The following is a 24605-nucleotide window of genomic DNA, read 5'->3' as shown; positions in this document are numbered from 1 at the left end:
GCATTGGCAGGCGGATTCTTAGCCACTGCGCCACCAGGGAAGTCCCTTAGTTTTATAAATGGAAACCAGACTGAACACCTGTGTCTTTTAGTTGTTGTTATAGTTGTACACACTTTATGAAGAAGCTAGGAATTTGGGGGACATTGATGTTGCCATGGAGACTTTTTAAGGCCTAAATGCAAATAAAGTATAATACTTTGAGTGCTGTTACTGTTTTCATTCCATTCTTAGGAAGCTTGACAGCCTCTCTGGGTGCTACAATTGTTTTTTTCAGAGAAATTGTGAAGGCTATTTAATTTTTTTAGACCACAAATTTTTTCCCTTCTGATTAACTCATGGAACTGGTTCTTGTTATTTGTAGGTATTGATGTCAAGAAAGGCCGAGGCCGATATATCGACACCTGTATGGTAATCTTTGCTCCCCGTTACCTGTTAGATAATAAATCATCTCACAAGCTTGCATTTGCACAGAGGGAATTTGCCAGGGGACAGGTAAGCAGCTTGCTTTTTGAAAAGTAACTAGTGTTTATTTAATAGCACAGTGAGTGTTAATGTCAGGGCTTATCTCCCCATCAACACTAAGTTTTTTGATGTGAGTAATCATTTTGTGCCTTTGGTATCCTAAATAGCTCCTGGCAGAGGGCAAGGCTCAGGGTAGATAGATACTCAGTAAGCATTTACATCTTGACTTGGCTTTTGACTAAAGCCAATGATCCTGTGTGTTTTAGGGAACAGCCAATCCTGAAGGTTACATTTCCACCCTTCCTGGTTCCAGTGTGGTGTTCCATTGGCCTCGGAATGACTACGATCAGCTGTTATGTGTCCGATTGATGGATGTTCCCAATTGTATTTGGTCTGGAGGCTTTGAAGTCAACAAGAATAATTCCTTCCATATCAACATGAGGTAAGTTCAGAGACTATATTTAGACAAAAAGTAGCCTCATTTGAGGTGCAGTAATGTAAATAGTAAGCTGTAAATACCATATAAATTTCAGGTACTTATAAAGCCGTAAGTAGTAATAAATAGTAAGACTACTCTTCATGAAATGCACACATATGTTTCTGGCTCAAAGGTCATAAAACTGCAAAGACCAGGCAAGGAGGAGTGAACATTTTGATGCGGTGAGTTAAAGGGAACATTGACAGTTTTGACCATTGTGCAGTTGCTGTCGTCTGAGGTCACATGTTCAGGGGGTTAGTACTGATCTCGCTGTTGCCCACAACTCTGTCAGCATTTAGATGGCAGCTTTGATTATAAATGTTTTTGTCTATTCTTGCACATTGCACAAACTCTTCTCTCATTTGATGCGGTTTCGGTAAATCACCTGGCCTTCTTTGCCCAACCCAGTGACCCTCAGGTCCTTGTTAAGAAAAATCAACAAAATTCAGCCTCAGGTAGTACAGGATGACTGCTTTCTTTTCTGCTTTCATCCAGTGCTTAAAAAAAGAATGTATTAAACTTTAAAAATTGTGGTAAAATACACATACCATATGAGAAAGATAGCATAAAGACCCAGAGATTATTTTGTGGGCCTCAGGCACATAACATAAAATTTACTATCTTCACCATTTTTAACTTCACTAGTGTTGCTCCTAAACTGTTTTCCTCTTGCAAAATGGAAACTCTGTACCCATTAAACAACTGCTCCTCTTTTTCCCTTTCTTAACCCCTGGCAACCGCTGTTTTCCTTTCTGTATGGATTTGACTACTCTAGGTACCTCAGATAAGTGAAAATCATACAATATTTGTCTTTTTATGAGTAGCTTATTTCACTTAGCATAATGTCCTCAAGGTTTGTCCATGTTGTAACATGTGTCAGAACTTCCTTTTTTTTTTTTTTTTTTTTTTTTTTGGTGATAATTTATTACATTTTATTTCACTCTAGTGCAGTGAAATTATATATATTCAAGTATAGTTGATTTACAATGTTGTGTTAATTTCCGCTGTACAGCATGGTGATTCAGTTACACATATATATACATTCTTTTTTATATTCTTTTCCATTACGGTTTATCACAGGATATTGATTATAGTTCCCTGTGCTATACAGTAAGGACCATTTTATTTATTTATTTATTTATTTTTAATTTTTTTAGTGGGACCATTTTTACATTCACCATTTACATTTCACCATTTTACATTCCTGCCAATAGCACACAAGGGTTCCAATTTCTCCATATCCTCACCAACACTTGTGATTTTTTTGCCTTTCTGATAGTAATGGGTGTGAGGTGTGGTATCTCATGGTTTTGATTCTCATTTCCCTAATGATTAGTGATATTGAACTTCTTTTCATGTGCTCATTGGACATTTGTACATCTTTTTGGGAGACATGTCTATTCAACTCCTTTGCCCATTTTCGAATTATTTTTGTTGTTGAGCTGTAGGAGTCCTTTATATATTCTGAATACTACTAACCCCTTACGAGATACATAATTTGCATATATTTTCTCTCATTCCATACATTGCCTTTTCACTCTGTTGATTGTGTTCTGTGATTTACAGGTTTTAATTTCAATGCAGTCCAACTTACCTATTTTAACTTTTGTTGCCTGTGCTTTTGGTGTCGTATCCAAGAAATCATTGCCAAATCCAGTGCTGTGAAGCTTCCCCCTGTGTTTTCTTCTGAGAATTTTATAGTTTTAGCTCTTACATGTAGGTCTTTGATCCATTTTGAGTTAATGTTTGTATTTAGTGTAAGGTAAGGGTCCAACTTCATTCTTTTGTTTGTGGATATCCAGTTTTCCCAACACCATTTGTTGCAAAGACTTTCCTTTCCCCATGGTATGGTCTTGACACCCTTGTCAAAACTTGGTTGACCCTATATGTGAGGGTTTTTTTCTGGGCTGTCTATTCTATTCATTCATATCCTATCTTTATGCCAATATCACACATTTTTTTAAATTACAGTAGTTTTGTAATAAGATTTGAAGTTAGGAAGTGTGAGACTTCCATCTTTGTTCTTTTTCAAGACTATTTTGGCGAGTCCCTTGAGATTCCATCTGAATTTTACTATTTCTGGGGGAAAAAAAAACCACTTGGAATTTTGATGGAGGCTGTATTAGATCTGTAGATCCACTTTGGGTAGCATTGACATCTTGACAATACTAAGTCTTCTAATCCATGAACATGGGATGACTTTCTATTTATTTCTGTCCTCTTTAATTTTTTGCATCACATGCTTTTTGAAGCTAAAGACGCAAATCAGTGCTATTTCAACACATTTAGAAGCAATATTTAATCGTTTATACCTTATGGTTAGTTCTCTATGGAGAACACTATTGTAAGGGAACAGAAAAATGGCTAATTTAATAATAGATGATCCAAAATAGTATTTATATTTGACTTAAAAAATGCATTATCTGAGGTTTTTTCTTTGTTTCTGTTTTTGTTGATGATGTGCCTTTCTTAATTATCCTTTGCCCTGGCCCCCCTTATTAGAGTTAATTGCTTCTGGCATAGTGGTTTTCCAGCTATGTTCCTAGGGGCCACTGGGGTCTAAGGAGGTGACTTTACAGGTCAAGGGAGCAAAGTGGGCAGGGCTCCAATGCCCTCATCCCTACTTCAACGAGAACTCCTATCTGGTAGTATCGTATGTTCCCCACAACAGTGGTCCCCAACCTTTTTGGCACCAGGGACCAGTTTCATCAAAGGCAGTTTTTCCGCGGACGGTGGGGTGGGGGGATGGTTCAGGTGGTAATGCGAGCGATGGGGAGCGGCAGATGAAGCTTCGCTCGCTTTCCCACCGCTCACCTCCTGCCGTGCGGCCCCGTCCACTGAGGACCAGGGGTTGGGGACCCCTGCCCCGCAAGATTTCGTGGTGAGGGCGGGCAGGGGAAGGTGAGGAATTCTGCAGCTGAAACCACCATTGGTTTATGTACTGCCTTGGTGGAGGCAGCCCAGATCTGTTGTGTGGTGTGAAGCCAATTCAGAATTAAACAAAAAAGTTACTCATCATTACTTAAAAAAAGAAGAAAAGGAAGTAAAAGGTGTGGAGGGTGGGGAGAAGGATGGCTTGTGTACCTTTGTTAATTCTTTTGAAATAGTTTCAGTGTGTGGCCCTAAACTACTGAGCAGGGACCTGGGCCAGCTGTTTCCTTCCTTTACTTTCCCCACGTTTTTCATTTTGAAACAGTTTAAACCCACAGAAAACTTACAAGAGTAGTACAAAGAGGCACCCCTCTTTTACCTAGATTTCCTACATTTCAACATTTGGTCTGTTCTTGTTCTCTCTCCTCACGTGCACACATACACTTTTTTTCCCAAACCATTTGAAAGTAATGTGAAGTCATCATGATACTTCAGCCATAAAAACTTTATTACCTATCATTACAGACTGACGAAATTTAATATTGATTATGTTTTTAAATAAATAGTCCTCTAAAATGTCCTTCATAGCAACCCTCCTCCCCAGATCTAGGATCCAGTGAAGGATCATGCATTTTATAGGGCTGGTATATCTCATCTCCTTTAATCTAGAGTAGTCATAGTCTCACTTTTCCCTTTTTGTCTTTATTGACGTTGACATTTTTGGAGTCCAAGCCAGTGTCTGGTAGAATGTTTTATTTTCTGCATTTTTCTGATGGTTTTTAATGTATAAATTTGGGCCAAAAAAGAAAAAAGAAAAATTTGGGCCAGACATTTTTGGTAAGAATACTACTTCTGCGGTGGTACGTGTTTCCCACTGCATCACATCCGGAGGCCTGTGACGTGTGTTGGTCCTATTATTGACGTTGCTAAATTCTGTCATCATTTGGTGTAGGTGGTGTCCACCAGGTCTCTGTATTGTGAAGTTACCTTTTCTTCTTTGTAAACAGGACTGGTCCATTGGGGGGATAATTTGAGACTGTGTGTATGTTCTGTTTCCCCAAAACCTTTCACTCAGTGGTTTGATGGTTCTTACCTGAATCAGTTATTACATTGGTGGTTGCAAAATGGTGATTTTCTGGTTCTCTCATTTCTTCTACATTTATCAACTGATATTCTTCCCTAAGGAAGAGCTTTCTTTCCATTCTCTCCAGTGGTTTATCTGTATTTAAGTACACACACACATACACACCCACACCCACAACACCCACGTAAATTATGATCACATACTGGTACCTCCAATTCCACAGGATTCTTCCTCACCTTCCCTCATCCTACAATGCAAACCCTGTTTATCAATAACATCGATATATTAGTTTGAACCATGTGAAATTCCTCTCTTCTAGGTCAAAAGTAGTCTAATATTAACAATTTTATGTAGTTCAACCAATATTTACTCGTTTGCTGCACTGACGCTAGGACCCAAAACAAACCCGAAGTAAAATAGAGATTGTAGATCTCATACAGTTACGGCGTGCTGTTCAAAGTTGATTGAATGAATTCTTTTTTACTGTGTGATTATACTGTCAATTTCTACTTTTTTAATGTGATCAGAGAGCACACAGTGGTGATCCCGAGAAGTATGAGGAGAATGTGAACTGGAACTTGTTCCCTCCATTTTATGCAGCCTCTTTTGTTTCCTTTTGCTGCAGAGACACTCTGGGAAAATGCTTCTTCCTGCGTGTGGAAATTACTCTTCGAGGAGCTACCTATAGGATCTCCTTTAGTGATACAGATCAGTTACCCCCTCCCTTCCGAGTTGACAACCTTTCTAAGGTATCAAGGGGAGTTGAGAGCCAGTTTGGCTGTTTCATATGCGGGAAGGTGGAATATGTACTGCCCTGAAGATAGTGATGAAGTACATTTTAAACTTGGGTTCAAAAGAAGCTATACAGGATCCTAGAAATCTTACCTTTGGGAGGTGGTTTCTGCTGGTTATTTTGATTGCTGGGCAGCCTTGTCCGGAAGTGACTTCTCAGTCCCCAGAACTTATTTTGACTAGATAGTTTGGTTGGCATGGTGCCCTCTGTAGACATTTCCATATAAACAGAGAGAGAGGAATCAGAATCAGATTGACAAATGCCCGGTAGAATGGGTGGGCATTTCTACTGTTGCTTAGTTACAGTGAGCTCTTTTATGAATCTTCCAAGTAAAGCCAAGATGGAAATCATTAGATTCTATTTTAAATTATGCCTTACATCTTAAAATATGTGACTTTCCATAGCTGAATTCCAAAATTTTTGTTCAAAGTGTATCCCAGGGGGTTGAGGGTAGACTAGATGCCATTACAAGGACAGAGAAGCTTCTAGGTATTTGGCGTGGCAAAGCTTCTCAAAACCCTTTACCCAACAGGCTGTGGCCCATGTCTAATTGGTGGGCTTTTTGCAATTTTGAGGATGATTAGAAAGGCATTTGAAGAGGCCGGATGATGAGCCTCACTTGCGGTCGTATGCTGGGGAGGCTTCATTTGGGAAGGATCTGGGACTTAAACCTAGGAGGTACTGATCACTTTCCAGTACCACCGCTCTGACTGAAAGTCCTCTTTATCCTCTCCGCCATTACTGCAGGTCCCGGTTGTCTTCACTCAGCATGGCGTTGCTGAACCCAGGCTCCGAACTGAAGTGAAGCCCATGACTTCCTTGGATTATGCCTGGGACGAACCCACCCTGCCACCTTTTATCACTCTGACTGTTAAAGGGGCAGGTTCCTCTGAGATCAACTGCAACATGAATGATTTCCAGGATAACCGACAGCTTTATTACGAAAATTTCATTTACATTGCTGCTACATATACGTTCTCTGGGTAATCCTGAGTTAAATTACTGTTCGTAAAGCAGAAAACTCTAATTATTAACCGCTTTTAAATTTTAAGCAGTTGTCAGGAGGCTAAGGGATGAGCGAAGATTCCTTCCATTCTTTACCAAATCCTAGGCTCAGGCTCTATCTTGAGAGGTCTTTAGTCTAAACCCTTGTCTTCTGGCTAGAGTAAAATTTATCCAAAAAGGCAAGACTCTTCTCTTTTTAATAATCTATCCCCAATAATCCATTCTAGTATCTAACAACTCCCTTAGGGCATTGTTATTATAATGTCTTAAATTTCTCTTGCCTTAAACTTCTTGCCATTTTTTGTTTTACCTCTTTCCTCATTTGAAACTGACTAATCTTCATCCATAATTATTCAAGTCACCATTCTGACTCTCCTCTTCCATTGAGAATTCTGATGAAGCAGACACTTAAAGGTCTTTTTAATTGTCACCTAAAGGCAAGCAGAGGAGTTTAACTTGACAGTAATTCCAGTTGCCTTAGAATTATAATCTTCACTGTTGTCTGACTAGTTAGTTGTATTTAGAAAGAAAAGTCAGGTGAGGAATAGTGAGCTTATTCTAATTCTGTTAGATTGGTACAGAGATAGGTACACAGAGATTCAAAATGTTAGGCTTTCAAAAGTAGTCATTCCACCAACACATAAATATAGTTTGTTTCTGTGCTGGTTACAGGGCCAGTTTTAAAGTTGAAGAAACTGGGAAGATAGCCTAATCTGTAGCATTCCAAATATAAGTCACCTGGTGAACAGGGCATTTAAAGTCATATTTCTTTGCAAAATGTTCTGAATAATTTTGCTCATGAAATATTTTTGTGTGTGCCTGAGGCCCACAAAATCATCTCTGAGTCTGCGCAGTGTCTCTCTCAGCTACCTGGACTCCGGATTTCACTAATAATGAATTGAATAGGCATCTTTGCTTAGAATAGCCCTTCTTTCCCTTGTTTATTACAGTTCTCTTTTGATAATGATGGTGCTGAGGTGCTTATCTTGTTTTAATTAAGTCAATCATGTGTGTTTCTTTCTTTTTAAAGATTATGGCACTCAACAGTATGACATGCTTAAGGTTTTAGTGCCTGAAAAACCAGTCCTTAATCTGGTTGCTATTCATGTTTTTCTCTTTACTTTCTTATGTTAAATTCCAGTAGTTACTAAGCTGTTTAACTGAAGAGTCCTAATGGAGAATTACGAGTTTAATGGGTTGAAGGGATATGGATAGAGAAAAAGAGAAGTTCCTGGGAATCTTAGTGTGCTAAGGGGTTGAACCCTATTTTGAAGTGCAGTAGATCCTATTTCTTCACATTTTTGGTGAGAACTAATGATGAGGAAGGAGACTACTTTTCTTTTATTTTAAATTGAGGTGAAGTTCATACACCATAAAATTAACCATTTTAAAGTGATCAGTTCAATGGCATTTAGTGTATTCTTGATATTGTACAGCCACCACCTCTGTCTAGTTCCAAAATGTTTTCATTACCCCAAACCCATTAAGTAGTGACTCCCCCATTAAACCTCTTCTCCCAGCCGCTGGAAACCACCAATCTGCTTTCTGTCTCTAAGGATTTACCTATATCAGATATTTCACATAAATTATCATAAAATATGTGACCTTTTGTGTCTGGCTTCTTTCACTTAGCATAATGTTTTCAAGGTTCCTCCACACTGTAGCATGTATCACTGTTTCATTCCTGTTATGGTTGAGTAATATTCCATTGTGTGTCTGTACCACATTTTGTTTGTCCGTTCTTCCTTTGATGGACATTTGTGTTGTCTCTACCCTTTGGCTGTTGTGAACAGTGCTATCAGCATACCCATACATGTACTTGTTTAAGTACTTGTTTTTAATTCTTTTGCATATATACCTAGGAGTGGAATTGCTGGGTTCTACGCTAATTCTATGTTTACCTTTTTGAGGAACTGCTGTGCTATTTTCCACAGGAGCTGAATCATTTTATGTCCCACTAGCAATGTGTAAGGGTTCCGGTTTCTCTACATTCTCAGCAGTACTTGTTGTTTTCCACTTAAAAATATTTTTTTTTAATGTTTTTTAAAATTTATTTTATTTATTTATTTTTGGCTGTGTTGGGTATTTGTTGCTATGCGCAGGCGTTCTCTAGTTGCGGCGAGCGGGGGCTGCTCTTCATTGCGGTGCCTGGGCTTCTCATTGCGGTGGCTTCTCTTGCTGCGGAGCACGGGCTCTAGGCACGCAGGCTTCAGTAGTTGTGGCTCGCAGGCTTAGCAGTTGTGACGCATAGGCTCAGCTGCTCTGTGGCGTGTGAGATCTTCCTGGACCAGGCCTCGAACCCGTGTCCCCTGCATTGGCAGGCGGATTCTTAACCACCGCGCCACCAGGGAAGCCCTGTTTTCCACTTTTTTTTGATTGTAGTAATTCTACTGAATAGGTAATGTTATCTCATTGCGGTTTTGATTTGCATTTCCATAATAATTAATGATATTGAAGATCTTATCATGTGCTTATTCCCATTTGTGTATCTTTTTTGTTTGTTTGTTTTTTGACCATGTCGCACAGCTTGCGGGGTCTTAGTTCCCCAAGCAGGTATTGAACCCGGGCCGCCCCGGCCACGGCGTTGAAAGCGGTGGCTCCTAACCACTGGACTGCCAAGGAATTCCCTATTTGTATATCTTTGGGAAAATGTCTATTCAAATCCTTGGCCCATTTTTAAATTAGATTTTTTTTTGCCTTTTTGAATTTTAAAGCTCCTTATATAATATGGGTACAAATCCCATATCAGATATATGATTTGCAAATATCTTCTCCCATTCCGTGGATTGTCTTTTTACTTTCTTGGTAATGTCTTTCGGAAGGACAAAAGTTTTTAATGTTGTTGAAGTCAAAATTTTTTTGGTCACTTGTGCTTTTGGTATCATGAAAACTGGTTTTTAACTCGGAATTTTTCAGTCCCTTTTTTGATGATAGAGATTAGTGGAAACAGGAGGATAATCTAAATAAAATCTCATTGAAATACCCTAAAGTGTAGTTAGGCTGCAACATTCCATAAAGCTTAGTATTCTTAAGCCATAGAGAAACACAACAAGGTGGAATTGGAGGGAGGTGATTATGAACCCTTTTGTTTTCTTTTCATCCTAAAGGGACTTCTGATTTCTTGCTAAGACATGGGGATGCAATAATTCTGATCGTCTTCCTGGCAAACAGTAGAACTAATTCTTGGACCCTTGGAATGTCTGGATTAGTTTTTGTTTTTTTGTCTCTAAAGATATATAGTCATCCTTTTATGTCTGAATTTTAAGCCACTGAAATTATCAGGAGAGGGGAAATGTCAGAGTATGTCTTCTGACAAATGAATCTTTGAACTGTGCAGGAAAACAGCACAACCTTGATCTTTCTGCAGCTTGAGTCAGACTTTTTCTTCTATGATTAAAAAAGAATTATCTTCTTTATGGTGGAGGTTTAGCCGTTTGCTTATGAGTACATGAATAGGCATGTGAGTCCACATGTATATGTGTGTGTTTGTGTGTATTATGACTGTTACTGTTTTTTCAATTCTAGTTTACAGGAGGGGACAGGACGGCCTGTGGCTTCCAACAGAGCCATTACCTGTGCAGAGCTCGTCTTGGATGTCTCACCAAAGACGCAGAGAGTCATTTTAAAGAAGAAGGTAAGAGAGCTTAGAACTTGGAGTTTAGGAGAAAAGATTTTTAGCCCTGGAAGGGACAGGGGCCACCTGGTCCAGCCCCTCGTTTTGCAGAAGAGCAAGCAGAGACCTAGGCCCGTGCTCACATGGAGCTTGGGCGTCCTGACTGCTCCAGTTGTTCTCCCCACTGTCCCATGACGCCTGCTCTAGGAATTCCACGCCCTTCTCATCTTTGATACCTTTTCGAAGAACTTAATTCTTGAATTTATTTTTTTTTCAAATTTGTGATTTGTCGTTTTCATTACTCTTTTTCTGTTGTAACACTCCCCTAATCTACTTTTCCCTAAACTCGGTGGAAAAATTATCACACTGACAATTTTTTCCCTTTTTATGCCAACATTCTTTTCAAGTTAGTTTATGAAATGATTACGCTAATAGACCTAGATATTGAGAGAAAGAGTAAAGTTTGACCAGAAATATTGTGACTGACAGAAAGACTGGTAATAAATAGTTCAGACTTCAAAATGCATGTTGTTTGAGAACACAGAGGTGCAGAAATCACTTTAAGAGGAGGAAGATCACCAGCTGTAATTATTTGAAACCATTTACCTGAGGGGTGTGTTCTGGAAAATTTTGCATAATATAAATCATATAATCCAAAAACAACCCTGACAGAGGGTGTGTGTTTCCAACCTAAGTGGCCCTAGTACTGACAGAGGATGCCCTTTAATCAACTAAAGTGCTATCATGTGTGGCAGTAATGTAGGTGGTTTATGACTCATTTGGCTTTGAGGTTGTACAACTCTTACCGCATTTTTAATGGGGGACAGATTCAGATTATTTCAGATTTTGCACATCAAGTGAAACTTTAATACATGTGTTTCTAATTCAGTTTTATATTTTTAACAGCTTTATTGAGATATAATTCATATACCATACAAATCACCCATTTAAAATATACAATTCAGTGGGTTTTAATGTATCCACAGTAGGTACTACTCTAACCACACTCAATTTTAGAACATTTTCATCACCTCAAGAAAGAACCCTGTATCCTTTAGCTATCACCCCTGCATTCTCCTTACTTCCCAGCCCTAAGCAGCCGTTAATCTACTTTCTGTCACTGTAGACACCCCTGTTCTGGACTTCTGTCAGTATATGAGTGGTCTTTAATGAAGGGCTTCTTTCAGTTATCCTAATGTTTTCAAGGTTCATCCATCTATCAATCAACCAGTACCTTCTACATGTGTTTTTATATCATACTAGTTGAAAGTCACATAATTCAAATTTGCTTAAAATGTTACCACATTCTTTTATATAAGACTGTGTTTATGTGTTAGATACATTTTAGAAATAAGATTTGGGAATGGTGATGAGTAAAGAGACCATGAGATGTAGTAATTGCAAGTAAACAATTTTCTAGACTTTATTGAACATTTTGAAAAAGGAAATTTTGAAAGGCAATAATCTAAAAGTAAAAGAGTCTGACAGAAATCAAGGAATTGGGAAAAAAATAGAAGAGCCTTTGGAAATGATGCAGATGACCTTCAAAGAAATGTTCAAGTTAATGAGGATGTTAGAGTGAATGAAAACCAACTCAAGAGAAAGATGATTTATCAAGTGGAGTATGATCACCAGGTGTGATCAGCAAAACACTAATAATAAATATACATGTGATTTCCAAGGGCTAGGTGTCTGTTAAGTAGACAAAAACAGATTTTTTTAAATTAAGTAGCAAAAAATACTTTAAATAAAATTTTATAATTTACATACTTTCACAGTTGTCATTTCACTTGATGAGGATGAAAACCAGTAAATGGGAGGGAAGGTGATGAGTGAGTTACGTTGACATCTAAAACTAGGCAATGTTCTTTGAACTGGCGCTAGGAAATGGACCTATGTGCTTGAATTAGGAACCAAGAGTATAAGGTTGACCTCTTAGGTTTTTGTTTTTTTGGGGGATTTTTTTTTTTTTTTTTTTACTTTCTGTTTTGAAAGAAAAATTTACAGAGAAGTTGGTAGAAATTCTGTACAGTGGATTTGTCCTGTTGCTGGTGGTGTTAACGTTAGCACTTGCTTAAGGTGGTGTCTGCCAGCCTTCTCCACTGTGAAGGAAGTTTTTCTTTTCCCTTGTATTTAGTAAATATTTTGTGGAGAGGTGCTTTGAGACTCTGTAAATATCCTGTTCCTCATCAAGTTTTCTATCTATGTGTGTATGCATGCATGCATGTGTATTAGCTTGGACTTCCAGAACAAAATACTATAGACTAAACAATGAGAATTTATTTCTCGCAGTTCTGGAAGCTGGGAGGTCCAAGATCAAGGTGCCGGCCAAGTCGGTTCCCGGAGGGGGCCCTTCTTCTGGTTTGTGGACTGCAGCCTTCTCACCGTGTCCTCAGATGGCAGAGGAAGAGTGGGGCCAGGGGTGAGGGGAGAGGAGAAAGCAAGCCCTTTGGTGTCTTAAGGACACTGATCCCATCAGGAGACCCCCACCCTCATGACCTCATCTAAGCCTAATTATTACCCAAAGGCCCCATTTTCATCACAACTGCAGGTTAGGTCTTCAGCATAAGGATTTTGCAGGGGCACAGTTCAGTCTGTGGCTTTATGTATGTCCCCAAGGCTCCCTGTTTTATTCAGTGTGTTATCTGTTACTGTCAGGATTTATTTTTATCCTCAGTTCTCATATTTGGCCAGTGGGAGTGCCTTTAACCTTCTGTGTCCTTTTGACATATGCCCCCTCATGCCTTGAGCACTTTCATGCTTTCTGACACAGCAAGTTATTTTGGGCTCATTTTGTACTTTCCCTGCAGCATTCCCGGAATTTGCCACTTCTTTGAGGAGGCCTGATTCCTTTTATCAGAGAATGGAATTTAGAAACTTAAGATATGTACCCTAGGTGCCCTTGTTGCTGTTGTGGTGTCGCTGTTCCCAGACTCTCTCAAGGGACAGACCTAGCGATTTTATGTATACATGATGTATATATGCACACACACGGCTCATACTGTATCTGCGTGTATACATATGTGCATATGCATACATATATCTTATATGTGTATTTATGTATTCAACAGATTTCTCTATCTCTGTGTGTTAAGAACCAGCAGTTCACACTAATAGTTCTAATCCCAGTCCAACATCACAAAGCTCATTGTAATTTTTTCCCTTTTCATATTTGTAACTCCCTTATCCAACACTAAGAATGTATTTATTAATTTGATCAGTTCCCGTGAATGTAACCCATGTTCTCTCATCACAGTTGTGGCCTCCCCCCCCACCCACCCACCGAGTGTGGACACACCCTGTTACCTGGCGTGGGCCCTGATCTCCACATGTTGGGCAGCTCCCCGTCCAACCCCACCCCCTGCAGGAATTCCCTCCTCACCTGTCTTTGTCTCTGACAACGCACAGTAGGCTCACCTCCCCAGCCCCTCTATATGGATCAGTACCCACCTTGGATTGCAACATCCCACTCTGGGCCGGGCCACCACAATATACCCACCTACCCTCACACAGCCCCCATGGCCTTCTCCCTCCCTCAGTCTCACCTCAAGATTTTAGGACTAAATTGTGAGGAAAGGGGGCAGGGGAAGGGAACTGGAAGGAGAATGGTGGATCTTGGGTTTTTAAATGGAGGTTTGGGTAGTTTCCAGTGATGATGAGCTTGCACATACGGGCAGGCAATAGAGGAATCCATGTATGAAAACTTGATTTCACATGGGCATCTGGGCTTTGATTCCCAATCTGGAACACCTCCGGGAAAACTGAGATGCTTTTCCGTGTGGTTTTGGTGCTGGGGATGGATGTATTCTCTTACTGTGAACAGAGAAGTAAGCATGTGGGGGTTGCGGGTGGAGAAGTGCAGCTCAGTTTCATCTCTTTTCACAGATACAGGAGGCATTAGCACACAGTAGAAAGAGCATCATCACACTGCTATATTTAAAATAGATTTAAAAATAAATAAATAAATAAAATAGACAACCAGCAAGGACCTGCTGTATAGCACAGGGAACTCTGCTCAATTCTCTGTACACCTGAAACTAACACAACATTGTTAACTATACTCCAACATAAAATAAAAATTAAAAAAAAATAAAAGAAAGAGCATCATATCTTCTAGATTTGAGTTCTGTCTTTGCCACTTAAAGATGATGATATCTGGTGTTTCACATTCCTACCTGAGCCTCATTTTCCCACTGATCTCCCAGGTTTGTGAGAGGGATCAACTAGGATGCTGTACATAATGTGCTGTGTTAAGGGATGTGATCATGATAACATAGCAAACATTTATTGAGGCATTAACCCTGTGCCAAGTATGTGCTGAAAGTGCCTTGTATTTATTCCACTTATCACAAGAACCCTCAGAGGTAGCTTAATTTCCCCCTTTGACAGATCAGGAAACAGGAGCTCTGAGAAATTTAGTAGCTTATCCAAGGTCACTTAGCTAGTAAGTAAATGAGGCAGCTGGATTTCAGATCCTGGCATTCGACTCCAGCATTCATATTACTTTGTTAGCTTTTAATGCAGCTTTGACAGCTTTGTTGCAAAAGCTGTCTTTCCAACGCGGTGCAGCGTGGATGGGTTTGTGGTACCCAGAATGTGATCCTGACAGGTCTCGTTGGAGTGTACGTCCCAATAGAAAGAGTATTCTCAACGGTTAGGTGTTACTGAAATGAAATTATAGGGATTGTGTTAGAAAGGTAGTGTGGCAAAGTGGGTAGGCGTGTCGTCCCTGGACTCACACTGCAGCGATTCAGACCTCCACTCTACCACCTACGAGTTGTGTGACCATGGTGAAGTTTCTCTTTCTCACTGGGACTTAACTTCTTCATTTGTAAGTAAGAATAATAATAGTATATACTTCATTGGATTGTTTTGAGGATTAAATGAATTGCTATGTGTAACTCACACTGATCAGTGGCTGACACAGAGTAAATATTCAGGAGGTATTATTACTATTATTATTATTACTTCTTATATATAATGGATTATACAGACTTTCATGGATTGACCTGGAAGTTCAAGTACTGCTTATAAAATACTCCTAAGAGAAAATATATTTAGAATTAATAGCAATCAATCTAGTATAACTTTCGAATACAATCCACTTAATAGTTAAACCCAGTAAATTGGAAATTGGAAACCATCAATGTAGTATGCTTCCCTTATAAACGTGGGATGGGGGAGAGCTCTGGTAAATTCTGGTTGTCTGCCAGTTATGAGGATAACCAAAGACCAAATACTGAGAATATCATATATACTTTATATAATTGGATCCCTCTTTTAGGTAAGGGCACTGGAGGGCTGCCATCTGGAATAGCAGTTAACATAGCCGTGTAGCTAGTGGAGGAGATTAGATTGAACCTCGACTAACTGGTTTGCTCAGAAAGTATTAAGTGTATGAAAAAAATAAATTTTAAAAATTTGTATTATTTGTCATTTTTGGTTGTTTGGTTCAAGAGTTTAGCATATTTTATCCGAAGTGCAGCTAGAGATTGACAGCAGTGCAAGTTTGAATTAAGCATTGACATAATCAGGAAGTGTCTTGTAGTACAGTCCCTACTTGAGAATTCATCCAGCCCTGTGTGAAGTTCTTGAAGCCCTGTATGAAGCCGTGGCTGCGCATGACGGCTCTTGCTGTCTCTGCCCAACAGGAGCCAGGGAAGCGCTCTCAGCTGTGGAGGATGACTGGAACAGGCATGCTGGCCCACGAGGGCTCTTCCGTGCCTCACAACCCCAGCAAGCCCTTGGCCGCCCGCCCCACCGAGGGCTCTGCCATCTTAGATATTGCTGGTCTTGCTGCAGTCACTGACAACAGGTAACTTGCATGGCAACTTTTGACTCAAGTTCACTGCTTTCAAATTCAGACTCAGAAGAAATCTACACCAAAAAGCAAAGAGTCTATAAAGGAAGTAAGAATTTGTATTTTTCTTCAATGACAGAAGCCTGTTGTGTTTCCAAACATGAGTATTGGGTTTCTGTTTTATTTTTTATTTTTCTATTTTTTTTTGCGGTACGCGGGCCTCTCACTGTTGTGGCCTCTCCCATTGCGGAGCACAGGCTCCGGACGCACAGGCTCAGCGGCCATGGCTCACGGGCCCAGCCGCTCCGCGGCACGTGGGATCTTCCCAGACCGGGGCACGAACCCGCGTCCCCTGCATCGGCAGGCGGACTCTCAACCACTGCACCACCAGGGAAGCCCTCCGTTTTATTTTTTAAAGTCATTATGGAAATGCCTATGGAGATGATAAAAAAAAAAATCAAACTATAAGAAGGATATGTTATGAAACATGAATGTCTTTTCATCCAAACGTCTACCTACCCCTGCTCCCGAGAAGTGAACAGTTTGTTTTTTTAAAACTAAGAATTTTGCTAAATCCCTTGAAAGCAGAAATAAATTATTAAGAGAATAATCAATTGTGTTTTTATGACTGACTCCTTGGATTCAAATCAGCTCTTTAACTTTGAATAAGTTATTTTATTAGCCTGTGCCTTGGTTTCTCCGTGAAATCAGTGTGTTTTCAGTTAATACCTTGTTTACTTCCAAAATGACTTTAGATGACTTACAAGTTAAAACCCATTACAAAATAAAAGTATTTGGAAATAAAACAGAAAAGGATTTTTGAAAATATTTTAAAAACATTTCTTGTACTACATGACAGCTTGTCATTGTGAGAAAGCAAGAACCCCTATTATATGTATTGTGAATCCTTAAAGCATTCATATTTGTGTCCTCGTTGCTTTCCATTTTGTTTTATTCCTCTTTCCTCGTTGAGAGATACCTAGCTGCCATAGGATTCAAGCGAACTGCCTGTTAGATTTTAAGGGCAGAGGATATTGGAAGGAAGAAGAGTAAAACCACGATCCTGATACTCTCTTCAGGCCTGAAATATTTGACTCACAGGACTTGTTGCATTTTCCTTTCTTCTAGATACGAGCCTCTGATGCTAAGAAAGCCTGATCGTAGGCGAAGCACAACCCAGACGTGGAGTTTCCGAGAAGGGAAACTGACCTGTGGTTTACATGGGTTGGTTGTCCAGGTTAGTAGTTTTTGACATCCCCAGATGCAGCAAGCAGTGGTTGAGCCTTTTTTTTTTTTTTTTTTTTTTTTGGAAACAAAGTCTTAATTAGGATATACATGAGATGTTGTTGAATGGGAAAAAAATAATTACAGTGCAAATATGTATTATTTCATTTTAGTCAGGAAAACCACGAAACTTTGTGCATCGGTGCATATTTACATGGGAAATGTTATTGAAGGTGATATGTAAGAAATGTATTAGGAATGGTTGCTTCTGAGGGATGGGTTTTTTTTTTCCCTTGGCTTATCTGGATTTTTTTTCTTTGATGAGATAAATTACCTATGTAATTTTAAAAGAAAGAAAGAACGAAAAATGTCAGCTAAAAGCCCACCACTAAGTTAGATGGTTTAGTTTTAGACCTGTGAGGTTAAAACCGTCTTTTATAAAGTGTTCTATGAGATGGTGAGTAATCTTCAGGGGCTCTGCATGCCCTAGATTCTGTTTACTTCTGCATTCTCAGTGGTCCCCAAATAAGCCTTTCATTGTTGTAGTAAATGTCGAAATGAAGATTGCTGTTCAGTTTCCCCTGCCTTCACGTCAGCCAGTCCACCCCATGAAAACCTCCCAGGTACTTTATAAGCAAATGTGTGTTTGGAAAGTTACCAGGAATTTGGATTTTCTCTCCTTCTGGCCTCAGGCCAGGAATGAGACCATGGATCTGAGATGAGTGGGTAGGAAGGTGTCTCAGAGGTTTGGGCATAGAGCAGAACAGCACGTGTGACTGTGTGTGCAGTTCTGCCTCAGCCTGGGGCTTTACCCAAAAGGTAAACACTAGAACATAAGGCCCAGAATCTAGAGAGCTCTTAGTGTGTTTGACCCTGGTGGAAACCAGGCTGTCCTTCCATAATGGGAGCTTGTTCTCCGGGGGAGCGAGCAGAACTCCGTAAGGAGCCTCTGACTGCTGTTTGGTGAGATTTATTTTCTTTATCTCTAGTGCCCTGAGCTTTTTTCATCAAAGACAAGCTGCTTACTTATATGAAGCACACATCTGGGATGGATTTGTGATTTTCAATTAGCAATGCAGTTCAGACTTCTAGAGGCAAAAGAAGGCTTGCTATAATTGTTGGGTTCCGTGTCTGACCCTGACTTTACTTCTGGTTTGTTTCTAAAGTCCATGTAATTCCAGTTCTCTTAGAGCATCCTGCCCAACCCACCACCCCCCAACCCAACCAAAAAAAAAAAAAATCCCTTTCTGGTGTTTGTTGTTTCTTGAATCTATTTCATCATTTCTCTGAGTGACCCTATAATAGCAGTATTCAGCAGAGCAGAATGTGTTTTGGTTAGGGAAATAAACTTGTTTCAGTCTTATTATTCTGAATAAAATAATTGAAGGCATTAAAACATTTTCTGACACTACCCTTATAAGGTTGTATATGCACTTTCTTTCTAAACTTAATTATAAAAGCTTTCTCCATGTTGAAGTCTGTCCTATAAACCCAGCTCAAATTTTCCTTTTCATTACTTATTATTTAAAAACTAACAGAAGGGGGATCTAGACACTTTAGCTATTATCTTCTCTAGCCCTGTATTCACTCTCCCCAAGGCATCATCCTGCAGACTTCCGTTTTACTTGGGGCATATAGCAAGAAGGTACTTTTCTTCAAAGGCCCGAATAGCTGGCTATCAGATGACATTTACATTTCCCTGTTTCATTTTAGAAGAGGCACCATATTTTGAATATTTGATTGTCCAGCCATATGCCTGTTTGGGGAGGTTTTCAAGTCCAGAATTTGCTTTTTATTGGAAAGCTCAGTGATAGTGATACTTTTTAAATTTTCAGAATGTTTCAGCTTTTGAAGCAAACCCTAGTGAGAATACTCAGAGAAATAAGGTTTTTGGTACTTTTTTTTTTTAAGCTTATCTTAATGACTAGAAGTTATTACTAAACTAATATACTGTATTCATGGAATTATCTTACCTTGAATTCCCTAAATTCGTGTAGTGTAACTTTCCATCTTGCCCAAGTAATCCTCCTGTTCTTTATCGTCTGTAAAGCTGAAAAAACAGTAAATGCTTTGCTGTATGTTGACCATGACCCTTCAGAAGAGTTTAAATTTGGTAACTTGTTTGAAATGACATGTTAAATTGTCAAAGTCAGTGCCTTTGCCTTTTCTTACACATCTTTACCCTGTCCTGTAGGCCAAAGGAGGGCTTTCTGGTTTGTTTGACGGAGCTGAAGTCGTTCTTGGTCCGGACACATCCATGGAGCTTTTGGGGCCAGTTCCACCTGAACAACAATTTATTAACCAAAAAATGAGGCCTGGTTCTGGAATGTTATCCATCAGGGTCATCCCAGATGGACCAACTAGAGTGCTCCAGGTGATAATTTATTGTAAGAACTGACCGGAGTCTCATTGTGCTCCCCCTGCCCCCACGTGGTCAGTCATTCGGCAGATGTTTATTGAAGTATCTGTGCTGGATGTGAGGATGGCGTGTCCTTGTTTATAAAGTGGGGATAAAACCTGCCTCACAAAGTTGTTATAAGAACCAGAGTATAAGTAAAATACAAGATGATTTTTAAAAAGTGTAAGAATTATTTCGTAATAACTTACAAGGGAAGAGAATCTGAAAAGAAAGATAAATATGTATGTATCACTGAATCACTTTGCTGCACACCTGAAACTAACACAACATTGTAAATCAACTATACTTCAGTAATAATTTTAAAAAAAAAGAATGAGTAAAAAAAAAAAGTATAAGAATTAAAGAAGATAATGCCAAGAACAGTACATATTATTATCAATCGTTATATATGTTTATTATATATTTAAATAATTGATATATTAATAACATTGACAACAAGGAGATATATGAGGTCTCTAATCAGATAATTAACATGTTGTGTTATGAAAGTAGGAGTGGAGGGTGCTATGGGGAATATCTAGAAAGGATCTGTATGCCCAGATTTGGAGACTGGCAGGGGCTTTCAAAGAGAAGTAACACTTAAGCTGAGATCTAAATGTTAACTGAAGGGAGTTAGCCAAATCAAGAAGGAAAGGTGCAGGGGCTGTGCCCTATGAATGAGAGTATTCGTTCACCAGTTATTTACTGAGCCCCTATTAGAGCCAGGCACGGTTCTAGGTACTGAACCTAGACTAGTGAACAAACAAAATTCCCTGCCATCTTGGAGCTTACATTCTAGTGGGGTAGATAAGCCATGAGCAATAAACAAAATAAGTAAATTATATATATATATATGGGAAGTTATATATCTCCATTGAAAGCCTGGAGATAAAGGAGAGTGATCCAACTGGCACATAGAATATGCTAAGAAATAGGCAGGGGACTGAAGCAGGGGCCAGAACATTAAAAGCCTGATACATGCTAAAGATTTTGTGTTTTTTCTATGGCAACAAAGAGTCAGGGAGTGACACGATCAGAAATTTATTTTAACTTGCTCACTCTGGCTGCAGTGTGGAGAATTGGAGTGAAACTGGAGACAGAGAAAGACCAGTTAGGAGGGATCTGGATGAGAGATTATGGTGACCCAAACTAGAATACATGGCAGGGAGGTGGACATGAGGAGGAGGTTGGAGAGAAATGAATAGAAATGAAAGCTTGTTAAGGGGTAGAGTCAGTCAGACTTAGTGATTGCTTGAATGTGCGGATGAGAGGGAAGAAGGAGTCAAGAATGGCCTTCAGGATTTTGATTTGGGCAACTAGGAAGATGATGATCTCCATCACTAAGAGATGTACACAGCGCAGACTTCTGGGGGGAAATGAGGAGTTAAGTTTTGGACTTATGAAGTGTATGGTATCTACAAGAAGGTGTCCGGAAGTCAGTGTAAGTATGGGTCTGTAGCTCAGGGAGAGTTCTGTGCTGGAGATAAGGGATTTATCAGGGCATGGGGAATTAGAGTTAAGGAAAAAGAAAAGATGTTGATGTGTAACAGTAAATTCTCTGAGATAGTACACCATAATCCACAATATCTCTTTAAAAAACACCCTTCTCTTAAGGCAAAAAATGAATGCCTTGATCCTGAGGTTTGCATGTTTCGCCTTGAGCTATAATTCTAGATCACCTACAGATACCTAACTCCCACTGTATGAAGCTCTCAAGGTCTACAGCTTGGTGTTAGTCATACAGACTCAAGACCAAATTTTGCTTCATTATTATATAAATCTTACCTTAGCAGTGCTTTGGAAACCACTAACTTCCATAGGATTATTGAGCATATAGTGACTTTGACTTACACAATTGGTATGGAGTGGGTTTCACAGTGGAAGTTTGAGCCCTCTTTGTAAGTACAGTGTTTTATTTGACCACAGATAACAGATTTCTCCCAGCGGAAAAGTGACCGTTCATCGTACGAAGTGGATGAACTTCCTGTTACAGATCAAGAGCTGCAGAAATTAAAGAACCCAGACACAGAGCAGGAATTGGAAGTACGTATTAGCTATTGCAAGGTCATTTCTTCATTACAGATTTGTTTAGAATTTTGCTCTTTGGTTTTCTCAGTTGAGACCTTCTCTTTTCTTTCTGACCTCTGTGACTTCTAAGTATCAGTGTTACTTCATAGTATTTAATGTTGTCACATCATGAATGTGTGAATATGTTACTTAAATGACAGCTCAGGTCAAATCAGAATGCAACAAATGTTGTTACAGTAAGATGAAAATAAAGAAAGCTAAATTATTGAAATAGGAGCGAAGGCTGAGAATAAGCAAACTAGGTTTTATCTTTTTGGCCCCAGTTGACTCTGACATCTTTGTTTCCCTGGCCCTGTTTGGGCATTGGAAAGAAAGTGAAAAGTTTGGAAAGGAACATGAGATAAGTGTGAAAAAGCACACTTATTCCATATTTATTCAGTAATCTTAAAAAAAAAACCTATATGTAAAGCACTGTATTGGATGTTATAGAAGTTTGGTGAATAACTTAATAAGAGCTTGTCTCTCAAATAGGGACAAAGATTCTCAAATGATTATTTTCCTGCAATGAGATGCAGAATGTCATCAGTGCTCTGGTAGAGGTATTATCATATCACTGTGGAGTTCTGGTTGGGGTGGGGAGTGTGCCTGGAGAGGAGGGCTTCTAGTGAGATGATGGAATTTGAGCCGTCAAGGTGAGTAATACAGCTCCTACCTGGTTTTCATCTGCTTAGAGGCAACGTAGAGGGATTTAAAGCCATTTATTTCCTTGTACTCCCCTGGCTACCTTGAGCTCTGTTTTAAACTGTCAGTGTGCCATATTTTGGTTTCCTTTCAGGTGCTTGTGAAGTTAGAAGGTGGAATTGGGTTGTCTTTAATTAATAAAGTCCCAGAAGAACTGGTCTTTGCAAGTCTTACGGGAATCAATGTGCACTACACACAGCTGGCCACCAGTCATATGCTAGAACTCAGCATACAGGATGTACAGGTGAGAGGGGGAGGCTTAGGACTTGTTGATCTCCTTTTCTTCCTGCTGAACAGCCAACCAGATCAGTATTTGATGTTCTAAAAACTTTAATGCTTTGGCACAAATTTCTTGTGGTCTTCAAAAAAATCATTCTATGAAAAGAATTCTTTTACCTATATTTGTCTTACTGATTTTTCTGTAGAGCAGAATTCTGAATATAGCATCAGTAACTTAGATAACTTAGTCAAGGTGGCATGGGGGAAGGTGACCCATGGTCCCTCATCTTGCCAATAGAGAAAACAGCAGAAATCATCTAACCATAATTTAGAGGAACTGAAGTTCACCATAGGGAGAAAAACAAGGGAAGTGGACTTGTGCTTCTGACCAAGGTGGAGTAACAGGGACCTGATTTACTTTCCTACCTGAAACACCCCCAAAATCCAGATCAAATAAGGAGACAACAGATTCAAGACACTGGACATCAGGCAAGAAAGGACAGTGATCCCTGAGAGGTGGGAAACAGAAGAGGTGAGCCCTGCAATCACCCCAGCTTGCTGCCTTGAAAAAGTTTCCAGGCCATGTTACCAGGCGGAGAGACTGAGATAGAACCCAGCAGAGTGGATGAGCTGAACACGGTTAAGAGTCCTAGGACCAAGGCAGCCAGAGTTCATAGGACAGCAAACCTGGGAGGAGCATGCTGCACAGAAAGAAATCTCGGGAGATCTGCAGAGGGCCCTGCAGATAGTCAGCAAAGGACAGATCAGAGGAACCTACCATCCAGAAGGGTCACAGGGACAGCACCGACTGCTCACCGCCAGCCACACTGGGAAACTGATAATTATGGGACATTGGGAGGAGCCTTCCAGAAAGTCTTGGGCCTCCGTGGTGAGCTATGTGCCCTAGGCTGAGCACTGCTCCAGACCTACCTAACAAATCAGTCACACAAAAGGAAACTCTGAAAGAATCAATCTGTTTCCAAGTAAATTAACCATGTGTCTGAACAACAAAGCTCAAGATTTAATGGAATACAGAAACATCCAGCACCCAACAAAGCAAAAATCACAGTATCTGGCATCCTATCAAAAATTACCAGGTGTGGGGCTTCCCTGGTGGTGCAGTGGTTGAGAGTCCGCCTGCCGATGCAGGGGACACGGGTTCGTACCCTGGTCCGGGAGGATCCCACATGCCGCGGAGCGGCTGGGCCCGTGGGCCATGGCCGCTGAGCCTGCGTGTCCGGAGTCTGCGCTCCGCAACGGGAGAGGCCACAACAGTGAGAGCCCCGCGTGTACCGGGGCGGGGGGGGGGCGGGAATTACCAGGTGTGCAAAGGGGTAGGAAAACACAATATATAATGAGGAGAATAATCATTCAGAAGTAACCCAAAGCTAACACAGATGTTTGGATTTTCAGAGAAGGACATTAAAACTCATTATAACTGTATTCTATTCTACATGTTCAAAAAGTTTAGTAGAGACATGGAAGACATACAGATCTCAAACTTCTAGAGATTAAAATGAAATGGAAAAAACACTGGATTTGATCTGTAGCAGATGACACAGTGCAGAAAAAATGATTAGTGAATTTAAAGACATAACAAGAGAAACTGTCCAAGTTGAAATACCCAGATAAAAATAATCCAAGGGGAAAAAAACCGCACAGAGACCAGCATCAGTGACCTATGAGAAAACTTCAAGCAACCTAATATATGGATAATTGGAATCCCCAGAGGGGAGAGAGAGGAGGAGACAGGAAAAAAAAAAAAAATTGGAAGGAATTTTGTAATTATTATGTTTGTTAGAGGGTTTTGTTCTTGTTGTTAGGTAAATGTCTGCTTTTTTTTTTTTAAATCATGAATAACTTTTTTTTTTTTTTTTTTTTTTTTTTTT

At 39.8% G+C, this 24605-nt stretch overlaps 1 protein-coding gene across 1 annotated transcript in view; it reads left to right on the top strand.

The window, feature by feature from the left end:
- VPS13D (vacuolar protein sorting 13 homolog D) overlaps positions 1-24605 on the top strand; it is a 236236-nt gene that overhangs the window by 103223 nt on the left and 108408 nt on the right. Inside the window, exons 50-59 of the mRNA XM_028487836.2 lie at positions 362-492; positions 729-904; positions 5521-5644; positions 6436-6671; positions 10219-10327; positions 15958-16121; positions 17235-17343; positions 19525-19704; positions 21655-21771; positions 22592-22741. Coding sequence (XP_028343637.2) covers positions 362-492; positions 729-904; positions 5521-5644; positions 6436-6671; positions 10219-10327; positions 15958-16121; positions 17235-17343; positions 19525-19704; positions 21655-21771; positions 22592-22741 — 1496 coding nt within the window. The remainder of the gene's footprint in view (positions 1-361; positions 493-728; positions 905-5520; positions 5645-6435; positions 6672-10218; positions 10328-15957; positions 16122-17234; positions 17344-19524; positions 19705-21654; positions 21772-22591; positions 22742-24605) is intronic.

Source organism: Physeter macrocephalus, chromosome 3, assembly GCF_002837175.3.
Source record: "Physeter macrocephalus isolate SW-GA chromosome 3, ASM283717v5, whole genome shotgun sequence".
NCBI lineage: Eukaryota > Metazoa > Chordata > Mammalia > Artiodactyla > Physeteridae > Physeter > Physeter macrocephalus.
This window is presented reverse-complemented; position numbering and strand designations above follow the sequence as displayed.